The sequence below is a fragment of the Salvelinus alpinus genome, chromosome 19 (assembly GCF_045679555.1).
Source record: "Salvelinus alpinus chromosome 19, SLU_Salpinus.1, whole genome shotgun sequence".
Lineage (NCBI taxonomy): Eukaryota > Metazoa > Chordata > Actinopteri > Salmoniformes > Salmonidae > Salvelinus > Salvelinus alpinus.
The window spans coordinates 42,867,442-42,892,860 of NC_092104.1; the positions used below are offsets into that span (position 1 = coordinate 42,867,442).

General features: G+C 42.0%; 1 protein-coding gene across 4 annotated transcripts in view; it reads right to left on the bottom strand.

Annotated features, from left to right (window-relative positions):
- trpm3 (transient receptor potential cation channel, subfamily M, member 3) overlaps positions 1-22,269 on the bottom strand; it is a 245,231-nt gene extending 222,962 nt beyond the window's left edge. For all 4 annotated transcript variants that reach the window (XM_071353639.1, XM_071353637.1, XM_071353638.1 and 1 more), the window contains exon 1: positions 21,988-22,269. In XM_071353639.1, the coding sequence (XP_071209740.1) occupies positions 21,988-22,080 (93 nt within the window). In that variant the 5' untranslated portion in view covers positions 22,081-22,269. The remainder of the gene's footprint in view (positions 1-21,987) is intronic.
- Between the last annotated feature and the right edge of the window lie 3,150 nt (positions 22,270-25,419).

Genomic DNA, 25,419 nt, shown 5'->3' on the forward strand with positions numbered 1-25,419 from the left:
CACCTCTGCCACGCTGATCCTCAACACAGGGGACCCACAGGGGTGCGTGCTCAGCCCCCTCCTGTACGCCCTGTTCACTCATGACTGCATGGCCACAGATGTCTACAACTCAATCATCAAGTTTGCTGACAACACAACAGTGGTAGGCCTTACTACCAACAATGATGAGACAAGCTACAGGGAGGAGGTGAGGGCTCTGGCGAAGTTGTGACAGGAAAATAACCTCTCCTTCAACGTCAACAAAACAAAGGAGCTGAGTGTGGAATACAGGAGACAGCAGAGAGAGCACACCCCCATCCACATCGACGTGGCCAAAGTGGAGAAGGTAAAACGTTTCAAGTTCCTCAGCGTGTACATCACTGACAACATGAAATGGTTCCTTTACACAGACAGCGTGGTGAAGAAGGCACAACAGCTCCTCTTCAACCTCACACTGAAGAAATTCTCCTTGGCCTCTAAGAACCTCACGAACTTCTACAGATGCATCATTGAGAGCCTCCTGTCGGGCTGTATCAATGCCTGGTATGACAATTGCACTGTCCGCAACCGCAGGACCCCCCAGTGAGGGTGATGAGGTCAGCCCAACGCATCACAGGTGGTAAACTGCCTGCCCTCCACGGACATCTACAGCACACGGTGTCACAGTAAGGCCAAGAAGATCATCAAGGACCTCAGCCACTCGAGCCACGGCCTGTTCACCCCACTACGGTCTAGAAAGCAGAGATAGTACAGATGCGTCAAAGCTGGGACCGAGGGACCGAGAAACAGCTTCTATCTCCAGGACATCTGACTGTTAATTAAACAGTCACCACTAACCGGCCTCCGCCCTGTACCCTGCCCTGAACCTGAGTCACTGTTCTAGCCGGCTACCACCCAGTATTTTACCCTGCGCCTTAGAGACCGCTGCCCTATGTACATAGAGTCACTGATCACTGGGCACTTTAATAATGTTTACATACTGTTTCATCCACTATATATGTATATACTGTATTCTAGTCATGGCTCATCCTATATCATTTATTTTATATTTTTTCTGTGTATCATGTATCGTTTATTTTTATTGCTAGTTATTACGGCACTGTTGGAGCTAGAACACACAAGCATTTCACTGCACCTGTGATAACGTCTGCAAATCTGTGTACGCAACCAATAAACTTTGATTTGATCAAAAGTAATTTACTTTATCGGGAAAAATATCACCAAAATTTTTCATTGTTAAAATAGGACAAAAAAAACACTCACTCAAGTAATTGTATACTAACGTCCGTTTGGATATCCGGATATTCGATTAACCATGCCCATCCCTACATAATGCAATATCATTGGACATGCATTCTAAGCAGTATGTCTCTGTGGATATTGGAACATAATTATTATAACCACTGTCGCAATAAGAGTTATATATATTTTGGGGAAATAGCCAAGGACTGGCAGAAAGAATGGCCCTCTCATGCAGGAGCCACTTACTAATCTCTGCCTTTACACACTAGGGTATAATCCTATTGATGTGCTGCCTCTGCACTCTTGCACAGAACCCTAATGTCACAGTCATATGTGTCATGCAAAGTCTCGCAACAACACATAGGTAACCAGAGATCCTATTAAATGACTATTCTAATTCCTAATTCTATGTAGGTAACAAACACCGCACACAAACACACACTGTACACACACACACTGAAGTGTGCACATTGCACAAGCATGCCAATGAGAGCGTACATCAGAACAGACTGTGTAATCTACAGTATGTGCACACGCTTACAGGCACAGAGCACACTCAGACATTCACAAAGGTTCCTCCACAGGAATCTAATTGTCTTGTCATGGTAGCCTATATATTTAGTGGCGGCAGGTAGCCTAGTGGTTAGAGCATTGGGCCATTAACCGAAAGGATGCTAGATTGAATCCCTGAGCTGACAAGGTAATAATCTGTTGTTCTGCCCTCCTCACTCTTTGTCTCAACCTGAGATGGAGCAGACCTCTTGAGTGGTATTCATCAAACTCTAGCATCATCTTACAGCGACTCCAAACAGGCCCGTCACACAAAGAACCCCTACCCCTTACAGCAACTATTATCAACACTGCTCGAGGCTCTGGGTCAGATGGAGAAGACATGCACATGTCCATGGTTCTGCAGAGTCAAGAGAGAACAGAGCGAAAGAGAGAGAAGGAAAACCCATTTTTGAATGCATGGCCTATAACTGATAGACACACATAATCCCATTAACTTTTCCATGCCATCTGTCTCTCTCTCTCTCTCCAATCACTCACACACATAGAAAATTACCCATTTATCTACCTGTGTTTAAAAATGCCATAAAAATATATTAATGCAAGCACACAAAAGTGAAGTGCACATCATTCTTTCACACACACGTTATGTTCTTCTATCCTCGTGGGGACCTACATTTTAATTTCCATTCAAAATCCTATTTTCTACAATGGGTTGGTAGAAATAAGCATTGTGATTGGTTGAGACGCGTTCTAAGCCATACAAAAAAAAACAGCTTAGCACGGGTAAGCCTAGGATGCAGAAATTGACTTTTTTATATTTTGTTCTATCTGAGAAATCCTGAGTATTCCTCTGTCTCATCGCCCAGCCAGCCAATTCATTAACTTGATCACCACTGTAAAAAGCATGTAGCATGAAATGGATAAGAGCCTTTCCAGCCAGCATGGCAACGGAACATTTAGAACGAACGACCATAGATATAGAACAAAAAGAATCTCTGTCAACCTAACCAATATAATGAATGGGCAGCCGGCATGGCTAGCAACTATAAAGTTTCACCCATTGTTCTGTGTAGATCCTCTCAAGCTCTATCAGGTTGGATGGGGAGCGTCACTGCACAGCTATTTTTAGATCTCTCCAGAGATGTTCGATCGGGTTCAAGTCCGGGCTATGGCTGGGCCACAAAAGGACAATCAGAGACTTGTCCCGAAGCCACTCCTGCGTTGTCTTGGCTGTGTGTTAAGGTTGTAGGCCATTGGAAGGTGAACCTTCGCCCCAGTCTGAGGTCCTGAGCGGTCTGGAGCAGGATCAAGGATCTCTCTGTATTTTGCTCTGTAAATCTTTCCCTCGATCCTGTCTCCCAGTCCCTGCCACTGAAAAACATCCCCACAGCATGATGCTGCCACCACCATGCTTTACTATAGGGATGGTATTAACCAGGTGATGAGCGGTGCCTGGTTTCCTCCAGACGTGGCGCTTGGCATTCAGGCCAAAGAGTTCACTCTTCGTTTCATCAGACCAGAGTCCTTTAGGTCCCTTTTAGCAAACTCCAAGAGGGCTGTCATGTGCCGTTTACTGAGGAGTGGCTTCCGTCTGGCCACTCTACCATAAAGGCCTGATTGGTGGAGTGCTGCAGAGATGGTTGTCCTTCTGGAAGTGGGAGGATCCGAACTTGAAAGCCACAGCAGCCCAAGTGATAGCGGTGGATGGCCAGTTACTTCCAGGGATGAGTGACTGGCGATACAAAAGGTTATTCTTGATTTGGAAATTGTGGTATCAGGTGTCGCGTCAACAGGGGAACTTCGAGAGGTACTGTTGCTGCCCTGACGGTACGTGGGAACCATTCTTCAGCTGGCCCACACCCATCTGTTGGGGGCGCACAAGAGAATGGAGAATATTTTGTCAATAGGGGGAGCTGTTAGCATTATTTATTTTTTTACATTTCCAAATTAAACTGCCTCGTACTCAATTCTTGCTCTTACAATATGCATATTATTATTACTATTGGATAGAAAACAATCTCTAGTTTCTAAAACCGTTTGAATTATGTCTGTGGGTGAACCAGAACTCTTTCTACAGCTAAAATCATGACAGGACATGCGAAGCTCTGAAAAATAGTCTCTGATCTCGGATCAGTTTTAAGCTCTGTGTATGCCCTATGGATCGAAATGAACTGCACCCGCCTTCCCCTGGATGTCAGTAACCAATGAGAAGTGGAATGGCGTCTCTACGTGTTTCTCAGAGTTTATAAAACGCAATGGAGTGAGATGTCCCTTCTTTTGGACGCTCGCCAGGACGCAAGGGAGGACCTCAGAATGGCATGCTCAAAAGCTCTCGTTATTGATCAAAGATATATCCGTCTGTGATTTAATTCGATATAGGTGTTAGAAACATCATAACGAAGTTATTTGAAACCGATTTATATCAGTTTATGCGAGTATATTGCTAATTTTCGGAATTTCCTTAGTATTGCGTTTGAGGATTTGGACATGTGTGTGCCGTGTAGCTATCGTTAGCTGCTAGTTCCGGAGTTGAAGAGGTCGTTTTACAACAAAGCAACGATTCTTTTGGACAAAGGACACATTGCCCAAGATACTGATGGAAGCTCGTCCAAAAGTACGAGTTATTTATGATTTTATTCCGTAATTATGTGGAAAAATGTAAACGCAGTTGTCGGCCATTTTCTGCGGCACTAGTCTGGCTGTAACTCACAATGTATGTCTTGTAACGTTAATTTTAAAAATCTAAATCAGCGGTTGCATTAATAACCAATGCATCTTTCATTAGCTGTCCAACCTGTATTTTTTTAGTCAATCTAATCGATAAATAATCGTAAACATAGGTGCCTTTCCAAGATGGCGCCGGCCAGAATGCATGCCATGTTTTGACAGATTACATTGCATAACCACGATTTGTGATGCTAAATATGCAAATTTTCGAACAAACTCTATATGCATTGTGTAATATGATGTTATAGGACTGTCATCTGAAGAATTCTGAGAAGGTTAGTGAAAAAATTAATATATTTTGGTGGCGATAACGTTATCGCCCCTTTTGCCTTAATTCAATGCGGGGGCGATGTTAGCTCATGTGGTATGCTAATATAACGATATATTGTGTTTTCGCTGTAAAACACTTAGAAAATCTGAAATATTGTCTGGATTCACAAGATCTGTGTCTTTCAATTGCTGTAGGCTGTGTATTTTTCAGAAATGTTTTAGGATGAGTATTTTGGTAATTGACGTCGGTCTCTGTAATTATTCCGGCTGCTTCCAACGCTATTTCAGATTGCAGCTGCAATGTAGAACTGTGATTTATACCTGAAATATGCACATTTTTCAAAAAAAACATATGCTATACCATAAATATGTTATCAGACTGTCATCTTATGAAGTTGTTTCTTGGTTAGTGGCTATATATATCTTTATTTAGTCGAATTAGTGATAGCTACTGATGGAGTAAAAAAATGGTGGAGTAAAAAAAGTGGTGTCTTTTGCTAACGTGGTTAGCTAATAGATTTACATATTGTGTCTTCCCTGTAAAACATTTTAAAAATCAGAAATGATGGCTGGATTCACAAGATCTGTATCTTTCATCTGGTGTCTTGGACTTGTGATTAATGATATTTAGATGCTTGTATTTACTTGTGACGCTATGCTAGGCTATGCTAGTCAGCTTTTTTACTGTGGGGGGTGCTCCCGGATCCGGGATGAGTACCAAGTAAAAGTTAAAATAGCATGAAATTGATCAGAAATACAGTGTAGACATTGTTAATGTTGTAAATGACTATTGAAGCTGGAAACGGCTGATTTAAGAAAAAAAATGAAATATCTACATAGGCGTACAGAACCCCATTATCAGCAACCATCACTTCTGTGTTCCAATGGCACGTTATGTTAGCTAATCCAAGTTGATCATTTTAAAAGGCTAATTGATCATTAGAAAACCCTTTTGCAATTATGTTAGCACAGCTGAAAACTGTTGTCCTGATTAAAGAAGCAATAAAACTGGCCTTCTTTACACTAGTTGAATATCTGGAGCATCAGCATTTGTGGGTTCGATTATAGGCTCAAAATGGCCAGAAACAAAGAACTTTCTTCTGAAAATCGTCAGTCTATTCTTGTTCTGAGAAATTAAGGTTATTCCATGCGAGAAATTGCCAAGAAACTGAAGCTCTCTTACAACGCTGTGTACTACTCCCTTCACAGAACAGCACAAACTGGCTCTAACCAGAATAGAAAGAGGAGTGGGAGGCCCTGGTGCACAACTGAGCAAGAGGACAAGTACATTAGAGTGTCTAGTTTGAGAAACAGACGCCTCACTAGTCCTCAACTGGCAGCTTCATTAAATAGTACCCGCAAAACACCAGTCTCAACGTCAACAGTGAAGAGGTGACTCCAGGATGCTGGCCTTCTAGGCAGAGTTCCTGTCCAGTGTCTGTGTTCTTTTTCCTATCTTAATATTACATTTTTGTTGGCCAGTCTGAGATATGTCTTTTTCTTTACAACTCTGCCTAGAAGTCCAGCATCCCGGAGTCACCTCTTCACTGTTGACGTTGAGACTGGTGTTTTGCGGGTACTATTTAATGAAGCTGCCAGTTGAGGACTTGTGAAAAAACAAGGACATTTCTAAGTTACCCCAAACTTTTGAACGGTAGTGTAAATTTGAAAAAGAATTCTAAAAACCTGTTTTCGCTTTGTCATTATGGGCTATTGTGTGTAGATTGATGAGGAAAAATCCACTTTAGAATAAGGCTGTAACTCAACAAAAAATGGAAAAAGTGAAGGGTCTGAATATTTTTCAAATGCACTGTAGTAGACTATGAATACACTTATCAAAATAACGTTTATTTAATTGGTAGCCCGTTGTAGAAAAGCAATTGCACACTCAAGGTTCCGCCTCGTACCTATAACCGCAGCATATCCGTAATAAAAATGTAATTTAGCAAGCCATCTCCTGTACAATTTCTGTATACCCTAATCCCTAACCCTTACCATAAGCCTAACCCATAACCCAAACCCTAAAAGGAACTCCTAACCCTTTACCCTAACCCTAATTCTAAACCTAATCCTAAACCTAATCCTTAATTTTAAAATAGCCTTTGTCCTCATGGGGACATGGACATGAATTTTCCTTGTTTTACTATCCCCACAAGTATAGAAGAACCAACCCCCCCCACACACAACATACACAGGGATGTGAACATGTGTTGTTAACATTATCGTTGACAGAACTACCAAATGGTTTGTCCTATTGGTTCGTCTGGGGAATGTAAGCACCCTTTCCCCACACAGGAGAGGAGATAGAGCAAGAGAAAATAAACAATATCTACGCTCCCTGTTAATCCCTGAGATAGCCGCTCTGACACGGGTATCAAGCCTATTTAACAGCAGCTTTTAAGGAGGAGGACGCCTTAATATTGCAGCACAGTTTCAAAGGTCAGCCGAGCTCTGCAGTAAGAGTGTGTGTGTGTGTTTGTTTGGTTGGTTTAACTATCCTTGTGGGGACCAGAAGTCCACATTAGGATAGTAAAACAAGGAAAATTAAGACCAGTGGGAACATTTCTTTGGTCCCCACAAGGAAAAACGCTATTTTAGGCTTAGGGGTTAGGTGTAGGTTTATGGTTACAGTTAGGGTTAGGGTTACAATAGGGGTTAGGGTTAGCTCTAGGGTTAAGTTTAGGGTTAGGGTCAAAATGATTTGGAACGGAAATCAAGGATAGTAAAACAAACGTGTGTGCACATGAGCGTTAACAAAATCCAGACTGGCTGTATTGGGTATGCTGTTATGTCTCCAACGGGGACAGACACTTAACCATTAAGTCCATTTTGAGGGACTGATCCACTTATATTACTGGGTTATTATCTCCCGGCTCCAGAGAGCTACGCTGAACATGTGTACACAAAAACAACAAAACAACACTCTCTACAGAACGAAGCAGATAACTGACTTCAGAGTTTGTGTGCGCGTGTGTGTGTGTTCTTGTGTGCTGGGAGCGTGTGTTGGCTTTGGGAAATATATGGAAGCAGCACACTGCTCTCCAGTGATTTAAGATGCTATGCTAATGACCTGAGATGCTAATGCTAATGACCTGAGAGAAACCATCACTACAAAGACAATATGCTTTGCTGGAGTGGTGAGAAAGAGAGATAAAACACATTTTAGAGAGAGTCAGAGAAACAGCAAGAGGGAGTAAAATGGAAAACCAAAAGCCAAACCAAAAACCAAAAGCCCAACTCCTATTCAGAGCAAGTGATTCAGGTATTCTACAAGCTTGGGACCAAACGAAGCCAGGGTATTGGTTCCCCAAAAAGAGTTTCATTCAGAGAAAAACTGATGAAAAAACTCTCTGAGCCGAAGCGTTAGAGACCAAAACACTGTCTGAGTTGAGCAATGACAACTGAAAAAATCTGTTTCCGTTGGATCACTATGAAAAGATGCACACGACTCAGGCAGACTGGACACCGTAAAGTTAGAATCCTAGATATCATTAGAATTCTAATTCAGTGTTTGACACTTGTCTATGTCAAAATGTCTGAAAAGGTCTAACCTGAATACACTAGTGAGGACAGAAACCGTATAGAAGATCTCCATAGATGCCATGGTGAAACATTCTCATATCATTAGCAATCAGAATGGACCGAATGTGATAGATATGTACAGGTACAAAGACATTTGTCACAAAGACCTACAGTACCAGTACCAGTCTAATCATTCAAGGGTTTTTCTTTATTTTTAATATTTTCTACATTGTAGGAGTTCCCACATACGCTAAACACGTATTGTCTGCTTTTCCTTCACTCTGCGGTCCAACTCATCCAAAACCATCTCAATTGAGTTGATGTCAGGTGATTGTGGAGGCCAGGTCATCACTCTCCTTCTTGGTCAAATAGTTCTTACACCGCCTGGAGGTGTATTGGGTCATGAGTAGGTGTGTCCAAACTTTTGACTGGTACTGAATGTCAATGGCGACGTTATTAGCGAGTTTTGCTTGTTTAATCTCAGAGAGAGAGAGAGAGAGAGAGAGTCACGTCACTGAAAAAAAACTTTCTGGCACCTAGAATGATAGATGCATGATGCTCTGTACGTGGAGTCGAGCTCTTACCCCCACAGTTGAGCAACAGTGTTAAACTGCGTCAAGAAGCGGAGCCATCTAGCAGACGAAGCCAGCATTTCCCTTTTTGTTTCCAGCCTTTTAATTTGAGTCTAGTCACATAATGACATTAACTTGTCCCTGTCTTAACTGTTTCATACTGAGCTTATCAAAGAACCCTCAATCATTAACATTGATTCCATCAGGCCAGCCTGTCGTAGAGTACCCGGGCTATTCCGTCATTCAAATCAATCAAATTGTATTTGTCACATACGCCGAATACAACAGGTTTTCACCTTACAGTGAAATACTTACTTACAAGCCCTTAACCAACAATGCTTTAAGAAGTTTAGAAACAATAAATAAGTGTTAAGTAAAAAATTGAAAATAAAAGTATCAAATAATTAAACAGCAGCAAAAAAATTAACAAGCTAGGCTATATACAGGGGGTACTGGTACAGAGTCAATGTGCAGGGGCACCAGTTAGTTGAGGTAATTGATATAGACCACATGTCGAATTCAATAACTCTGATTTTCAATGTGAATAAAGACTTGCATTTTGACATGTCTTTCCGTGCACCCTCTGTGACTTATATAAAGCTCACTAACCCCCCAAAATACTCAAAGTTTTCACCATCATTGTAAAGCCCTAGTTATTTCAGATTTTTTAAGGTCAACTCTGTTACGTGAACTGAACTCTTATTTTAATATAATCTAATCATCAGATTATAGTGTCAAATCAGGTGAGGTGGTTCTGCTCTTTTTAACCATTTTCAGGTGTTTTGTGGTGAAAAACTTAGCGGGTCGAGCATAACATGGAAACACTTTTACCCATAGACAGACAGGCTAGAAATGTTAGAACAATTTAAATTGGTTTGTGAATCATGCATTCAATTGCCTATCCCTGTTGCACACAACAAGCTTCCATTCCCCCTGTCACAAGGAGATTCGTGTTTGATTTAACTAGTAATTACCAGTTGGAAAATTCCCACTTCCCATTTGGTTTACAAACGCACCATAACACCACTAACTCATTGGAAGCACAAGACCTATACCTACCCTTTGACATATTGTGGAGTGTTGTACGATGTATAGTTTTTGTTCAACTCAATAAAAACTTGAATCAAAAAAATTATAAAAACAGCCTAGTGCTTTTTAAAATATATTTGTACTGATCTATAGGTAAAGAGTAATTTAAGAAGCCAAATTAGGAACCACTTTGGCCACCATGTAGACTATGCATAGTCATGCATTTCAGGGAAAATTGTCATGCATTTACATGCATTTTAGCAAAGATGCACATGTATGTACATGTATTTGAAATACACTATATAGACACAAAAGTATGGAACACCCCTTCAAATTAGTGGATTTTGCTATTTCAGCCACACCGTTGCTGACAGGTGTATAAAATCGAGCACACAGCCATGTAATCTCCATAGACAAACATTGGCAGTAGAATGGCCTTACTGAAGAGCTCAGTGACTTTCAACGTGGCACCGTCATAGGATGCCACCTTTCCAACAAGTCAGTTCATCAAAATTCTGCCCTGCTAGAGCTGCCCCGGTCAACTGTAAGTGTTGTTCTAGTGAAGCAGAAACATCTAAGAGCAACAATGGCTCAGTCGCGAAGTGGTAGGCCACACAAGCTCACAGAATGGTACTACCGTGTGCTGTCCTCAGTTGCAACACTCACTATCGAGTTCCAAACGGCCTCTGGAAGCAACGTCAGCAAAATAACTGTTTATTGGGAGCTTCATTAAATTGGTTTTCATGGCCGAGCAGCCGCATACAAGCCTTAGATTACCATGCGCAATGCCAACTGTTGGCTGGAGTGGTGTAAAGCTCGCCGCCATTGGATTCTGGAGCAGTGGAAAAGCGTTCCCTAGAGTGATGAATCACGCTTTCCCATCTGGCAGTCCGACGGACAAATCTGGGTTTGGAGAACGCTATCTGCCCGAATGCATAGTGCCAACTGTAAAGTCTGGTGGAGGAGGAATAATGGTCTGAGGCTGTTTTTCACGGTTCGGGCTAGGCACGTTAGTTCCAGCAAAAGGGAATGTTAATGCTACAGTATACAATGACATTCTAGATGATTCTGTCCTTCCAACTTTGTGGCAACAGTTTGGGGAAGGCCTTTTCCTGTTTCAGCATGACAATGCCCCCCATGCACAAATCAAAGTCCATACAGAAATGGTTTATCGAGGTTGGTGTGGAAGAACTTGACTGACCTGCACAGAATCCTTGACCTCCTAAACCCCATTGAACACCTTAGGGATGAATTGGAACGCCGACTGCGAGCCAGGCCTCATCGCCCAACATCAGTGCCCGACCTCACTAATGCGCCAATGTTCCAACATCTAGTGGAGGCCTTCCCAGAAGAGTGGAGGCTGTTATAGTAGCAGAGGGGGGACCAACTCCATATTAATACCCATGATTTTAGAATTATATATTCGACAAGAAGGTGTCCCTTTTGTCATGTAGTGTACATTTTAGGTGATGTTAAATATATTGAAATGTATATATTCTTTTATATGGGCACATTCTACAACGGTAATACTCCTTACAAAGCAGTTAGTGGCTTCGTCTCATTAGACCACATTATACTCTTAATCTGGGACTAGATTCACAATATAGCTTGGCTTCACTCTTGGTGTTTTATAACCCAGAGCAAACCCGTTTGGCACAAGCCAAAAGTCTGAACAAGTGGAAATGTACTTACGTATTCTCTTACTTCTCCTAATTTACATCTTCATTACTCTAACAGCCTTGAGTGTAAAATACCCCATAAACATAGACACATCATCAAACAGAAGTGTATTGAGAAATGTATGTATTGATTCACCTTTGGTCAATTGGACATCTATCAATTACCCCACAATGAACGCACAAACTAACAGGCATGTAGAATACCAACAACATTTAAATATTTAAGAATAAACACACCTTAGAAGACACACACACACACACACATGCAGAGGCATACATTCACAACTACTTACACCCAGATGGAAGTGTCTCACTACACATTCTAAGCACACAGGAAGAAGGTAGCACTTAGAATAATTGACTGATTTCATCATGCTAAGTGCACCTAACCAAAAACCTTTTACTGTCATCAAGCAGCCAGCTCCACTCATTTTGAAATACAGGGAAGCCTGTATTGTGTGTGTGTGTGTGTGTGTGTGTGTGTGTGTGTGTGTGTGTGTGTGTGTGTGTGTGTGTGTGTGTGTGTGTGTGTGTGTGTGTGTGTGTGTGTGTGTGTGTGTGTGTTTGTGTAGAGTGCATAAGAGAGTCAGGATAGGAGGCGATTACTTCTGGGACCACGGGCTAGTGATCAACCAAGCCAAAGATACATAAACACCTTAGTGATGATCCTTAGTGATGTGGACAGCAAGGAACTTGAAGCTCTCGACCCGCTCCACTACAGCCCCGTCGATGTGAATGGGGGCGTGCTAGGTCCTCTGTTTTCTGTAGTCCACGATCAGACCTTTGTCTTGCTGGGGTTGCTCGGGTTGAAGGAGATGCTGTTGTAATGGCACCACACTGCCAGGTCTCTGACCTCCTACCTACCATTGTCGTCTGTGATCAGGACTACCACTGTCGTGTCGTCGGCAAACTTCATGATGGTGATGGAGTCGTGCACTGCCACGCAGTCGTTAGTGAACAGGGAGTACAGGAGGGGACTAAGCACACGCCCCTGAGGGCCCCCTTGTTGAGGTTCAGTGTGGTGGATGTTTTGTTGCCTACCATCACCACCTGGGGACGTATCGTCAGGAAGTCCAGGATCCAGTTGCAGAGGGAGCTGTTCAGTGCTTAATCTGTAAATTGGGAGGTGCCGGAACAAAAAGTGAATGCGAGAGGGGGGTGACCTCGGGCCCTTTGAGGTACCGGAACATATGAAAAAAATAATCACCTTTATAATAAAGCATTGCATGCATATCATAGCTTTTATGTGCTGGCATAGAGCATTAGTATAGAATCACTTGAAGACGCACATGTGGTGATTTTTTTTTTTATGCCTAGGGTCTGGGGAAAATGTGTCCTTTTCTAAATGCATTTCACGCAATTCAACATCATTTTAGATGACTGAAGACTTTTTAGCATAATCTTTTTTAATACCTCACAAATTATCAAAATAGCAGGCTACTTTGACACTGACAAACTGAGATCAATAAAAACGACCTTGTCTTGAATCCATCAATAGCCTAGGTGTGTGGAGACACATATTGTACAATATGAGGAGGAAATAGTCCTAAAAAAATCTTTAGTTTCCAATTTTACTTTGTAAAAGAATGCTGTTCGCTCAACAGGCCTATTTGGAAGTTGATAACATAATTTGATAGCCTACAGCCAAATTAGTCATCTCTTTTCAGCAGAATCCATTTGCTTTTGTATTGTATTTGAAATATTGTGAAAGGTTTGGCTGTATGTTGTTAACTGACAGATTTGCCACAGGTTCCAGACTGTGATTGGGATACACAATCCACAGCTAGGCATTTATTTTATTTTATATATAGGCTATTGATCCTCTACGGCTAAATTATAGGAATAGTCCTGGTGTTGTATTCTGAATTATTTCATTACTGTCTGAAAAGACAGAAGTAAATCTATAACTTTAGCAAATGTATTTCAATTTATCAGGGTGCTGCGGTACCTCCAGCACCCTTCCCATGGCTATGACTCTATAAGGAAATAAAGGATGAAGTGCAACGCCGGAGAGATGAGAGTTGCAGGCTCATGTCTATCAGAGCAGAGAGAGATCATAGAAAGTGAATCTCATTCTAGTTCTTTAAGAGATACAGGCACATTTCTTTCTCTAACCACAGCAATGGCCACGTGTTGGTTTATACAGGCTACAATGTTGCGCAAACCATAAACCAGAGCCGGGCCAACACAAATCAATTCTTAGAATATCTGGCACATTTTCACATTACATTTTTTAGGGGAAGGAGTATTACAGAAGAGACAACTTAAATTAACTCATTGATTTTATTATCATTTTTACATTGCAAACAGTGAAAATGCTGTTTCATGCCAAGAGAGGTACCGGATCCTGGCAAATGGGTTCCGGAAGGAAACCATCCATAATTGAAAGGTGCCAGATCCTGTTCCGGCTCAAATTAAGCACTGGAGGTGTTCAGTCACAGGGTCCTTAGCTTAGTGATAACCAGGACGTGTACTCCGAGCATGTGTCTTCACTGACATTTTCAACCTCTCCCTGTCTGAGTCTGTAATACCAACATGTTTCAAGCAGACCACTATAGTCCCTGTGCCCAAGAACACTAAGGTAACCTGCCTAAATGACTACCGACCCGTAGCACTCACGTCTGTAGACTTGAAATTCTTTAAAAGGCTGGTCATGGCTCACATCAACACCATTATCCCAGAAACCCTAGACCCACTCTAATTTGCATACCGCACCAACAGATCCACAGATGGTGCAATCTCAATCTCACTGCTCTTTCACTCACACCTGGACAAAAGGAACACCTATGTGAGAATGCTATTCATTGACTACAGCTCAGCGTTCAACACCATAGTGCCCTCAAAGCTCTGAGACAGGACCCTGAGACTAAACACCTCCCTCTGCAACTGGATCCTGGACTTCCTGACGGGACGCCCCCAGGTGGTAAGGGTAGGTAACACCCTTACTCACATCCGCCATGCTGATCTTCAACACGGGGGCCCCTCAGGGGTGCGTGCTCAGTCCCCTCCTGTACTCCCTGTTCACTCATGACTGCACAGCCTGGCACGACACCAACACCATCATTAAGTTTGCTGATGACACAACAGTGGTAGGCCTGACCACCGACAACGATGAGACAGCCTATAAGGAGGTCAGAGACCTGAATGTGTGGTGCAAGGACAACAACCTCTCACTCAATGTGATCAAGACAAAGGAGATGATTGTGGACTACAGGAAAAGGACCGAGCTCACCCCCATTCTCATCGACGGGGCTGTAGTGGAGCAGGTTGAGAGCTTCAAGTTCCTTGGCGTCCACATCACCAACAAACTAACATGGTCCAAGCACACCAAGACAGTCGTGAAGAGGGCACGACAAACCTATTCCCCCTCAGGAGACTGAAAAGATTTGGCATGGGTCCTCAGATCCTCAAAAGGTTTTACAGCTGCACCATCGAGAGCATCCTGACTGGTTGCATCACTGCATGGTATGGCAACTGCTCGGCCTCCGACTGCAAGGCACTGCCATCCAATACCTCTACACCAGGTGGGGTCAGAGGAAGGCCCTAAAAATTGTCAGACTCCAGCCACACTAGTCAGACTGTTCTCTCTGCTACCGCACGGCAAGCGGTACCGCGGTGCCAAAGTCTAGGTCCAAGAGGCTCCTAAATAGCTTCTACCCCCAAGCCATAAGACTCCTGAACAGCTAATCAAATGGCTACCAAGACTATATGCATTCCCCCACCCCCTCTGGAACGCTGCTGCTACTATCTGTTATATCTATGCATAGTCACTTTAATAACTCTACCTACATGTACATATTATGTACATATTACCTCAATTACCTCGACACTTGTGCCCTTGCACATTGATTCTGTACCAGTACCCCCTGTATATAGTTATTGTTATTTACTGCTGCTCTTTAATTATTTGTTATTCTTATCTCTTACTTTTTGGGGGGTATTTTCTTAAAACTGCATTGCTGGCTAAGGGCTTGTAAGTAAGCATTTCACTGTAAGGTCTACTACACCTGTTGTATTTGGCGCATGTGACAAATTCAATTTGATTTGATTTGATACTGTATTTCATGTCTGGACAATATTTACCCATCCACTTAGCTAGATGTGGGGTGTTATAGCATTTCCTTCACGTGACCCATCAATTTAGACAAGTGTGTCAGGGTCATTTAATAATGATAAGATATTGATTAAATAATTTGATCTGGACACTTTCTGTTTTTGATATTGTTACTATGCAAGTAACCACTTCACTGTACCGTTTACACCTTCTATATCCTGTGCATGTGACAAATAACTTACATTTTCTTATAGCTCGTGTTTACCACATGTCCTCACATATGATTCCTTAAAGAGATGGATGGGGCAAAGGCTTAAGAGGGTGTGAACGATGCTGAATGGGTGTAGACAAAGAATAGCTCTCCAGCAGTTGTACCAGAACATTCAAGGGCCATTTTCTCAAAAGTGGGGTTACAGGTTTATCAACTTTCAAAGCAGAATTACTTTCCCATTGTTCCTCAACTACAGTGTATGATATACCATATAGCTCTCAGTCTCTACTTTTATCCAATGTAAAAAACACAATTTCAAATTTTGCTACATAAGACCGAATCAAGGCGGTCGGTCACCTTTTTTAGAATTTCATAATTAATGAACATTATTTTAAAAACCCAGCAAAAAATCTGGTGTTTCTATTTCAAACGGTTTTGTTATATTTCACTCTTCCCTAATTAAGAAAACTTAGCAGTCAAATCTTTTCAATTGAGAGGCTTTTGTTGTTTCCAAGTGGTGGTATTGTTGTGTGGTGGTGTAGTTGTCTCATGTGCTATATGGAATGCCCAAGCAATGCACTGAGCAAGCACCCCTACAGGTGTCACCCATCTTCCCCATTATCCCCGGTGCATTTATACCTGTGTTCTCTGTTTGTCTGTTGCCAGTTCGTCTTGTCTTGTCAGGTCTTACCAGCGTGCTTTCCCGTCTTCCTTTTTCTCAAGTCTTCCTTTTCTCAAGACTCCCAGCAAGGCGCCACCATTGGAAGAGACGAGGAGTTACTGCAATGCCTTATGGAGGGACTCCATACCATGTCAGAACGCCATGACCAGGCATTTGATACATTGCTGGAGAAATTCCGCAGATTCCCTACTAGGCAACGGGCTACACCAGTAATCCCCCAGACTCTCAGCAACCCCGCCACCAGCAGCTTTTCTTCCCAGCCTACCCCAGTGTCCTGAGAACCCCGCTTACCTCCCCCGGAGCGCTACGCTGGAGATTCTGGAACCTGCCGCGCCAGTTCGTACTATCATGGGAATGTCTGCGAACATAAAAACCTCAAATGGCCCTACTCCTGAAAAACAATTATCGGGCCGGATAGGTTGAAGTTGATTATGCCCGAGTACCATTAGCCAGAGCCCAGAGAAATATGATTCTGCCTGTCTCTGAAAAGCACAGCCCACATGAAGCCCCCAGAGTCCGAGTCCATGCTGAGTCCCCCAAGTCTCCCCCAAGTCCCTGCTAAAAAAGAACATTACTCAAATGTGTATAATGGTAATGGTTCTAGTGTCTTATATGCAATGGGTGCATGGCCCACAAACACTAAGCACATGTTTATATAGATTGGAGTCTATTCATTTAGTAGCATTTAGATAACTGGTCAGTAGTTCAATCAGATTTCAACCAAAAAACAGATATCAACCAAAATAAGATGTATTTTTCATGAAATCAAAAAGACGTCAGGAAAAAGACGACTAAATCTGGTTGTGACCTGGTTATAAGACATCCTGACTAGATTTCAACCAGTAAAATATGTCTTTATCACGTCGTATGCCCATTGGGGTGGGTTATAATCAAAGTGAAATGTCTCCAATCAATATTGTGCTAATATACTTCAACAAATGCCTGTGGAGAGGAGTCTAATGTGTTGTCCTTTTTTCAGTCAATAATGCTCGATGGAGTAGACTACATGGGGAGCCAGTTTGTGTTGTCAGAGCTGTCTATCCCTCTCTAGATGGACAATATTGCTGGATAAAGACATGGGTGACTCCAAAGAGGAATTTAATACAACTTTAGAATCCATTGGTTAGAATGGAAAATGTGTATTCTCCCTTTCCCAACACCAACACCAACACACACACACACGTTGACACAGGTTGAGTAGCAGTGCAGAGCCCCCTGATGGAGAGCAATTGTGGGGGGTTAGGTGCCTTGCTCAAGGGTACAAAGGCAGGAGATGGTACATGGGATCAATGACCAAAAGCCCTGCAGCTGCCAGTTCAGTTGCATTCCCATGTTTGTGTTGCCCGGCCCGGGGCTTAAACCAGCAACCTTCCAGCTGCTGGTCTGCCTCTCCAGCCTCTGTTTCTCAATCCTGGTCGTGGGAAACTAAAGGGGTGCACATTCTTATTTTTGTCCGAACACTACACAGTTGATTCAAATGATCAACGTATCAAGCTTTGATTTGAATCAGATGTGTAGTGCTAAGGCAAAACCAAAAATGTGCACCCCTTTGGGTCCCCAGGACCAGGATCAGGAAACACCGCTAACCTAAGCTACTACAGGAGCAATGAATGAGTGCGGTGCCATGACTACAATGGCTCACGCCCAGGATGTAACAATGTATGGCAGCTGGAAGGCTCCCATGTACCATCTCCTGACATTGTGTCCTTGAGAAAGGCACTTAACACCCTCATAATTGCTCTCCACCAGGTGTTGCTGCACTGCATGATGTTGGGAAAAGCAGAAGACACATTTCCGTTCTAAACGATTGACAATAAAGTATCTACTCTCTCCATGTTCTTGTCACAAGATGACTCTGTTGCCTCTTATTGCACAACTGTACAAGTATTCCATGTTTTGTACTACACTGCCATTACTGTATGTATGGCTATTATTTAATTGTGCAGTATAAACTTTGAGTTTATGACTATGCCTAAATATTTGACACTGTGAAAGACTAATGTCTCTCTTACTATGCCTACTTTGAATATTATTGTGAATGACTTGTTTATTGTAAAAGATTCTGATATTGTGAGACACTAATACGTCACATTATAACATGTTTACTTTGCCATCAAATGGGAGAACTGAAATGAGAGGGCTAAAACCATACCTTTGAACTTGAGGTGGGTTAAATGGAGTACTAACTGAAATATAAACACAATCAGGCCTGTAACATCTCACATGTAACCTAATATAACATTAACTCCTGCAGAATTAGGTATTTCATGCAGTACAATGATACACCAAATGTTATGTTTGTCTCGTAAAAAGGAGTGGAGCAATATGGTAAGATGTATTTATTTCAGTATGTCGAGCAAATGCGAATATGGGTGTGTTTTCAGTGATTGTACCTTTTACATAACAGCCACACAAACGCAAACACACACACACTAGACAATGCTTTACACGGTAGCCAGGTAATTAGGTCAAATTCACGGGAGACTGGGAAAGGGCTTGAGGTGCAGAAATGTGCACACATGATAACGATAGGTCTATTAGGCTGAACTTACACTGCTATTCTGACATCTCCTGAGATGGCCCAGACACACTATCTAGACCCATCAGTGATTAGAAAGCCACTCACATCAATACACACACATTTCCCATCTCTCTGTTAATGCCTTATACACTCATGCACACAGACCCCATCAGTGATTACAATAGAATTCATTTGACTGAGCTATACACATGCAAATACAAACACGTCCACACACACATTCAACAGGCCTGGTTTAACATCATAGAGATACAGTTGCACTTGCTATGCACTTGCTATGAGACTTTGATGCTGAGAGATCAAAAGAAGACTGGGGAGAACACAGACAAGAGCTCTATAATAATGTGTATCAAAACGCATGGTTATAAACAGCCTTTAACATGTTCACACCAGGCAATGAATAATGACAGTTTATTACCAGGTCTATAAATATCTTGTGACAGCCAATAAATTGCCTCATATGTTAATCACATTTAACACTCCCTCTCATACAATGTGCAAATACAGTGAACACAGGCACACAACCAAACCAGTGGAGGCTCCTCAGAGGAGGAGGAAGAGGAGAGACATTCACTATAAAAATAGTGAAACATTAAAAACACATTGTTTTGCAATGAAGGTTTACAGTAGCCTCAACAGCACTCTGTAGGGTAGCACCATGGTGTAGCCGGAGGACAGCTAGCTTCCGTCCTCCTCGGTGTACATTGACTTCAATACAAAACCTAGAAGGCTCATGATTCTCAACCCCTTCCATAGACTTACACAGTAATTATGACAACTTCCGGAGAATGTCCTCCAACCTATCAGAGCTCTTGCAGCATGAACTGACATGTTGTCCATCCAATCAAAGGATCAGAGAATGGATCTAGTACTAAAAGCATAAGTTAGAGCCAGCTAGCACTGCAGTGCATTATATGTGGTGAGTAGTTGACTCAAACAGAGAAAGACAATAGTTGAGCAGTTTTGAACAAATTAATTTCTAAAAAAAAATTAAGGAGAAGCAGCAGAGTGAGAACTTCACTTTCACTTACTTAGCTAGCTAATGCAGCTAATTTAGCCTACTCAACAACCTGACTCAAACAGAGAAGCATACTATTTATGTTAGCTAGCTGGTTAAGGCAATCCAATACTTCAACTCTTCCAAGTCAAATCAAAATCAAATCAAATTTTATTTGTCACATGCACATGGTTATCAGATGTTAATGCGAGTGTAGCGAAATGCTTGTGCTTCTTGTTCCGACCATGCAGTAATATCTAACAAGTAATCTAACAATTTCACAACAACTACCTTATACACACAAGTGTAAAGGAATGAATAAGAATATGTACATAAAAATATATGGATGAGCGATGGCCAAACGGCATAGGCAAGATGCAGTAGATGGTATAGAGTACAGTATATACATATGAGATGAGTAATGTAGGGTATGTAAACATTATATAAAGTGGCATTGCTTAAAGTGGCTAGTGATACATTTATTACATACAATTTCTAATTATTAAAGTGGCTAGAGATGAGTCAGTATGTTGGCAGCAGCCACTCAATGTTAGTGATGGCTGTTTAACAGTCTGATGGCCTTGAGATAGAAGCTGTTTTTCAGTCTCTCGGTCCCAGCTTTGAAGCAAGTCAAGGTAAGCGTTCAGTTTAATTAAATTATTGCCACCGGGTAACTATTAAACCGCTATACACATGGATTGGATTGTGGGTTAGTTCCAATGATGTTTATAAAACCTGGATTTCTGATGCTATGTTTTGGCGATTGAGAGGCTTTGAAGCCACCGGTCAGCCATATTGGTACTCCCCAGTAGGAGCAGTCCTCCATAGGAATGAATGGAATTCGACAGTATTTCAATTAAATGTTTAACTGACAAAATTACATGTATTTAAGTACTTTTTTGTTTTAGTGTGGACAGTAACATTAGTATTCTCAAAACATATACTTATTTTTAGCTAACATAATATAATTTAAAAGTATGCATGTGTCAAAAATGAATGTACACATTAATAAATGCATTTATATAGCTTCCAAAATCTGTTTTTCCAATGGAGGATGAGTACCAAGATGGCTGGGAGGTGGCTTCAATACAACGCCCCATGTCAGTCATCCCGGCTTTATATACAGTACATCATTGGTTAGTTATAGTTATATGTTTTTTCGCCTGTTCCCAGACAGTTGTTGTGTTGTGCACTGAAGTCCACAAGCGAAGTGAAAATATCAGGAGGAGGAGAGCAGTAGATGTGATGATGCTGTGAAAGTGAACTGTATGTGTGGGTGATTTCATTATATTGAGCTCCAATATGCTGTAATAGAAATAAGGCCATGATCATAATTGTTTAAAATAATAATCGTCCTCCCTAATCATAAACGGCACCCACCACCAGAGAACATTTGTTACAGCGTGGTCACTTTCACCCAGCTAAGCAAAACCTCAAGGAAGGCACATCAAGAATGAATCACACATCTAATCAAATCAAACAAATCAAATAAAAGTTTATTGGTCGTGTACACAGTTTGGAAGATATAGCGGGTGCAGAAAAATGCTTGTGTTACTAGCTCCTAACACTGTAGCCAAAAATGCCAAACCGAAAACAGGGCACTGTAGATTGGATATAACACTATTTGAACCTTACTGTTCAGATATCTTCACCAAACAGTCATTGTACACAGTATAATGACCTTTCTTCCTCGCAACCTCCTCCTGTGTCAGCCTCGTCCCAGCCTGGTCTGTTTGGGTTGTCTTGCCAATAACCAAATAGGAGTAGGTAAGACAGAACAAACAGATCTGGGAGAAGCATATTCCTGTGTAAATGTACTTTTAGGTTTTTCTTAACCACCCTCTTATGTCAATCTCAAACTCCCCCACTTACACACCCCCTACATTCATCGTCCCTCTCCTCCTACACAACCTTCTCTCCTACTCCACTTCTCCTCCTCCTCCACTCCCCAGCCCCCTCTGGTACTCATACCTTGAGCAGGCGTACGGATGGTAGGAAGGCTGCGGCGCACAATTTCCTGATGGTCCAGTTGATTGGCCGCGGAGGATCCAGCTGCTGGTTCATGGTTCCCGCTCCTCCCGCCTGGCTTTTCCCGGCTTTTCCAGGAATAGAGCCCCTCCAGGGGGGCAAAGCAACGGGGTCTCCAGCCAAATAGAACAACTCAGATCCCGGCAGAGCATGACCCACAACACCAGACCACCACCTTCATCCTTGTTCCACGGCAGGTCAGCCCTTCCTTCACCTGGGTGCCCTTCCTCCCCTCTCTCTCTCTCCCCCACCCCTCCCCTCCCACCCCACAGATCCACGGGGTCCGACGGCCGAGTTCCGAGCACCTGAAGCATCCAGCCCTCTCTCCACATGCAGTATCCCACTATCCCAGTATCCCAGTATCCCAGTCGACCCGGTGCATACGTTCCAAACTAGCAGAGCAGAACAGAGTAAAGAACAAAACAGAAGGCGACGGAGAAAGAGGAGAGTCGAGAGAAGCAAAAAGGAGAGGAGGAGCGCAGCACAGCACAGCAGCTCAGAGCATAGCACGTAAACTGAGCAGAGTGACAGGGAGCTGCACAGCACCGTCTCCAAGACGAAGAGAGAGAGAGAGAGAGTGAAAGAGATAGAGAAAGGACAAGGCTGATTGAAAGAGAGAAAATAAATAAAATGAGGTAAAGAGAGAGTAAGAGGGAGAGCAGAGCTTGAGCACAAGCAGAAATAGAAGGAGAGAGAGAAAAGGAGATTAGAGAAGAGAAAGGAGAGCGAGGATAGAAAGCAAGTAAGAGAGAGGGGGCATTGATGGAGAGAGGTATGGCGTATAAGAAAGATACAACGAGAGGTGTGAGTGTCACAGACACACCTCCCTTCATTTGGAATGGAGATTAATAGAATATAGGAAAAAATAGAACATTCAAATCAGTATAATTTCAATACTGAATATATCAGTAATCATCTATGTTGGTAAAACCATCAGAATGGCTAAAGCAAGCACTTTTTTTAAATCAAATTGAATCCTCCTAAAAATAGGTTGTAGCAAATACTGAGTAAAAATGTCCATACTGTAGACCTCTCTCTCTCTATCTCTTTCTATCTCTGAGAAGACTTAGAGGACTCTCTTACCTTGCTCTGGTATTGATTCCTCTCTAACCTTCTCCACCACGGCTCAAAGGCATTCTTTAATCAACATCCTCTTCACGTGGGAGAAGACTTTAATAGCCCCTCCCTAGTGAATGCTATTGATTTACACCCCATAACCACAACAATACCTTGCCCACAGGGACAAGCTGGGAAAACTCTCATAAGCCAATAATACAAACCTTCATAAAAAAATGTGATGCTAATGTGATGATCTCCTCAGTGGCAAACTTCACAAGTTCAGACTGGTACAGACCGATTCAATAAGCAGTCATTCAATTACATCAATAATTTTTTTTGACAGGGGGTGTGGAAAAAAATATGTTTTTACGCATCATTTAGATATTTTTCTGATTATAATTTACGACATTTGGTAGGCTATATGTTAGGCTACACAAAGTTTCTCTTCTGTCATTAATTGATGCTTTAGAATACTAAATAAAGCCTTGTTCACCAGAATAAAGCCATAAATCCATAGAATGAATGCATCATCAACAATTTGACATCACAATATTTTGTCTGCTTCTCTCCTGGAGCAAGGACATTTAGAGACCTGGGGATTTTCCATACAAAATCATTTTGACCAGTTTTAAGGAAATTAAAATGTGTGAAAACAATCCAATATGTTTCTGATAGATTGTATTTCGGTTAAGTCTTGGATGCATAGGACTATTTTCTGTGGTTGAAAATGAAATACTGTCAACTTTTATGTCGGTGAAAAAAATTGCACATTTAGAGTAAATAAGATGCTGAAACAAATCATACTTCTCCATTCCCATTCCAGAGACAAAAGTATCATTTGGTCTATCTAGTTTACATATTTATTCATGGTTCTACTGACTCCAGAAGAATAATTTTTCAAATCATGCAAGAATTTTTATTTTATTTGGAATGGCAAACCAGATGAAGTTCAATGGGCATACTTATATAACGAACATGAGTTTGGAGGGTTAAAACTTAAATATTAAAGGGGAACTGCAACCGCTGATTAGGGCTTGTTTTTTGGCTTGCTCCTCAAGAAACGCTGGCGCCATGACAGAAGCCAAACGTGAGTTGGCTTGGGGGTGTGGTTTGATGTGAGTGTTTCTTGGTGTGTCCTTGACAACTATGCCACATAACATTCAAGATAGTTGGGAACAGATTTTTTATGTCCCAATACCATGGCATCGGATTTATGAACTGATATACAAAACAACAATTGACACATCAATCCGTTGTTTTCAATTCAAACTATTATATAAAATTCTCGCCACAAAAAGAAGGCTCAATATATGGGGCATTGAACAGTCATCCCTGTTGCAGACTCTGCCACTAGGAAACAGAACCAATAGATCATCTCTTTTGGTTCTGTCCTTCAGTGGCTCACTTTTGGTGTCAGGTCCAAAACTGGTTAAGTCATAATTTCTGTGTTCAGATGGACCTACAAACAGTACTGTTAGGAGATCTGAAAAACCACAATCAATCAATGGGAAATATGATTATACTCTTAGATAAACAATACATTTTTTTAGGGCAATCAAGGTAGAAATGGTACAAATAGAGAGGTTCAGAACCTCGTAAGACGAGTATTGAAAAAGGAAATAGTAGTGGACTGGGAAAGATGGGTTTGTCTGGGGAAATCTGAGGGTTGGAATTATAATGAACGTAACATGTTTCATGAGCTGAAATAAAATATCCCAGAAATGTTCCACTAAAATTTGTGCACAAATGTGTTTACATCCCTGATAGTAAGCATTTCTCCTTTGCCAAGATAATCCATCCACCTGACAAGTGTGGCATATCAAGAAACTGATTAAACAGAATGATCATTACACAGGTGCACCTTGTGCTGGGGACAATAAAAGGCCACTCTAGACTATGCAGTTTTTTCACACAACACAATGGCATGTTGACTGTAGGAATGTCGACCAGAGCGCTTTCCGGAGAATTTAATGTTCATTTCTCTACCATAAGCCGAGGCGGTCCAACCGGCCTCACAACCGCAGACCAGGTGTATGGCGATATGTGGGCGAGCGGTTTGCTGATGTCACCGTTATGACAGAGTGCCCCATCGTGGAGGTGGGGTTATGGTATGGGCAGGCACAAGTTACGGACAACGAACACAATTGCATTTTATCGATGGCAATTTGAATGCACAGAGATATCGTGACGAGATCCTGAAGCACATTATCGTGCCATTCATCCGCTGCCATCACCTCATGTTTCAGCGTGATACTGCACAGCCATATTCGCAAGGATCTGTACACAATTCCTGGATGGTAAAAATGTCCCAGTTCT